The sequence below is a fragment of the Pteropus alecto genome, unplaced genomic scaffold (genome assembly GCF_000325575.1).
Source record: "Pteropus alecto unplaced genomic scaffold, ASM32557v1 scaffold587, whole genome shotgun sequence".
NCBI classification, from domain to species: domain Eukaryota; kingdom Metazoa; phylum Chordata; class Mammalia; order Chiroptera; family Pteropodidae; genus Pteropus; species Pteropus alecto.
Window position 1 is genome coordinate 343,264 of NW_006439816.1, and position 3,212 is coordinate 346,475.

General features: G+C 42.7%; 1 protein-coding gene across 1 annotated transcript in view; it reads left to right on the forward strand.

Annotated features, from left to right (window-relative positions):
- The first annotated feature begins 2,209 nt into the window (after positions 1-2,209).
- Positions 2,210-3,212, forward strand: part of SLC16A2 (solute carrier family 16 member 2) — an 11,865-nt gene continuing 10,862 nt past the window's right edge. The window contains exons 1-2 of the mRNA XM_025050422.1: positions 2,210-2,228; positions 3,017-3,161. Coding sequence (XP_024906190.1) covers positions 2,210-2,228; positions 3,017-3,161 — 164 coding nt within the window. The remainder of the gene's footprint in view (positions 2,229-3,016; positions 3,162-3,212) is intronic.

A 3,212-nucleotide genomic window follows, 5' to 3' on the forward strand; every position in this document is an offset into this window, starting at 1 on the left:
CTAAACAACCTTTTAGGCACTGAGGTAAGAGGCACAGGCAGTGGGATAGCCCTGACCGTACTTGGTCTGCGCTCCTCTGGCCCACTTGAGCCTCCACAATTGAAGAGAGCCAGAAGCTGGCCTGGTGCCTCGCTCAGGCACTCTTCAGTGAATGCTTTTTGATGATGATGAACAAAATGTTTAGAGGAGAGCTCTGAAAGTAATACGAAGTTAGAATTTTATGCTAAGAAAGGAACTAAGTGAAAGGAACTAAGATTATTTGGCTTAGAAAAGAGAGGTACAACATGAAACTTGAGAACGGCCTTCAAACAAACAAACAAACAACTCTTCGGCTATCTTTCTGAGGGCCGAGCAAGGAGAAATGGGCTACAATAATATAAGTAAAAGAACAAATTTTTTTCCTTTCTGGTGAGAGGATTGTTACAGACCCTTAAGAGCTTCTATAAACAAAAGGAACTCTTTTTATTTGAGTTTGGAGCCAGAGATTTGTCCGACATGAGCTGTGATGAAGGATTTCATGACGGTTACATGACCCTCTTGCACAGTATCCTTCAAAATCTTTGGGTGGCTCCTGACCCTGTCCTGTGTCCTCGTAAAATTCCAGGTGGCTTTGTCTGTGGCCTTTCCTGCTCCTTAGTCTCAGCATCTTCGCAGTACCATTTCACTGACCAAGAGAAGCTTACCTTACCTCCTGAAGGCTTAATCAATGCCCATGCTTCCTGCCTTGAAGCCAATTAGCCCAGTGCCTAAGTCTAGATATCTGGCTTGGCATCCCTGGAAGGGCCTGAAATGTTTGGTTTGGCTCATCCAAATGTGACCCCAATGTTTGAATTCCCTGTTTTATGTCTAGCCTCTTCTTGCACAGCTCCAATGATGGGAAACTTCATTCATCTCAATAGAAGATATAATACAATGAACTTTGGACTAGGAATAAGGGAAGTTGGGTTTGAGCTGTAGCTCTGCCACTTACTTGCTGTGTGATCTTTGGTAAGTCTCTTCACATTTCGGGACCTTTTTTTTTTTTTTTTAATCAGTAAAATGTTAGTGGAGGGATGTATTTGTTTTAGTTTCTGTTGGTTTAACTGCTGTAACAAATGGCCCTCAAAAAATCAGTGGCTTTCTTCAGTAAATGGTGCTGAGAAAATTGGAAAGCCAATTTCATTCATGCCAAAGAATGAAACTAGACTGCTATCTATCGCTATACAGCAAAAGTAACTCAAATGGATCAAAGACCTAAATATAAGACCTGAAACAATAAATGGCGTGGAAGAAAACATAGGTACCAAACTCACGGACCTGGGATTTAGAGAGGATTTTATGAATGTGACCTCAAAGGCAAGAGAAGTAAAAGAAAAATAAATGAATGGGGCTACATGAAACTAAGAAGCTTCCGCTCAGCAAAAGAAACCGTCAACAAACTAAATTGCAACCATCTGAATGGGAGAAGATATTTGCAAGCAACGCCTCCGATAAGGACCTAATACGTACAATATACAAAGAACTCGCACGACTCAATAACAACCAAAAACAAACAATCCAATGAAAAAATGGACATAGGACCTGAACAGACACTTCTCCCAAGAAGACATACACATGGCCAACAGACATATGAAGATGCTCAGCTTTACTAGCTATCAGGGAAATGCAAATCAAAACCACAATGAGATACCGCCTCACACCTGTTAGAATAGCTACAATCAACAGGACAAGTAATAACAAATGTTGGAGAGGATGCAGAGAGAAAAGAACCCTCATACACTGCTGGTGGGACTGCAAATTGGTACAGTCACCTTGGGAAACAGCATGGAGGTTCCTCGTCAAACTAAGAATGGATCTACCATCTGATCCAGCAATCCCTCTACTGGGTATTTACCCCAAAGTCTCAAAAACCCATATCTAAAATGATATTTACACACCGATGTTCATAGCAGCATTATTCACAGTGGCCAGGACATGGAAGCAACCGAAGTGTCCTACGCTAGATGATTGGCTAAAGAAGCTGTGGTACATATATACGATGGACTATGACTCAGCCATAAGAAGAGATGAAATCTTGCCATTTGTGACAACCTGGATGGACCTCGAGATAATCACGCTAAGCAAAATAAGCCAGACAGAAAAAATTAAGAACCATATGATTTCACTCGTATGTGGGATATAAAACTGAAAGTTACAGATGAAGATGACAAAGAAACAGAGACTCGTGGACATGGACAGTGGATTAGTGGGTAACAGAGATAGGGGGAGTAGGTAGGGGTAAAATGGGTTAAACATTTCATAATGGAAAGAAATTTAACTTGGGGTGGTTAACATACAATGCGATATACACACGCATATGACATTATTGAATTGTACACTTGGAACCTATTTGATTTTATTAAGCAATGTCACCCCAATAATTTTAATTAAAAATTAAGTGTCTTAAAGAACAAGAAGTCGATTTTTTTTATGTAACATTCAGGGAAAGGGTTCCACATTGGAGAGGCAGGGTAGAACTTCACTCCATGTAGTTATCTGGGGACGTGGACAGAACCGATAGCAGTTCTGCCATTCTCAATATATGGCTTCCAAGTTCACTCTGAAGTTGTAGCCCAGCAGAAAGCAGAAACCTAATGGGAGTAATTTTATGGTTCAGGCCTGAATGTGGTGTGTATCATTTTTACTCCCACTTTATTGGTCAGAATTCAGTCACATGTTCATGCCAAACCGCCAAGGAGGCTGAAGAATGTAGGTCAGTTGAGTGGTGGCTAACCAGGCTTTATCATAGACCTCATCTTCAAAGGACCCCTGTCTCAGCTCTGAAGTTCTGGGTGTATTTATGAGCTGGACTCCTGGTCCTCACATTGCCCTCCTACAGGCGCTCTGAAAATTGCCTCACTTCTCTGACTATTAGGGAGGAGCTGGCTGGCAGCGCAGGCCAATGCAATGCGCACTGTGAAAGGCCAGAGAAAAACACCAGCTACCCCAGCAGACGCCACATTAAGCAAAGGTATCTTTGTGTTTGTTTCCTCTGCAGCGTGGGTCGGAGCTCTCTCAATGGGCATGATCTTCTTCTGTTCTCCCATCGTGAGTATATTCACTGATCGTTTGGGCTGCCGAATCACAGCGACCGCTGGGGCTGCCATTGCTTTCGTCGGCCTCCATACCAGCTCTTTCACCAGGTAAGGCTGGGTGTTCAACTGGGGACACACTTCTCACTCCATGTGGCCCCT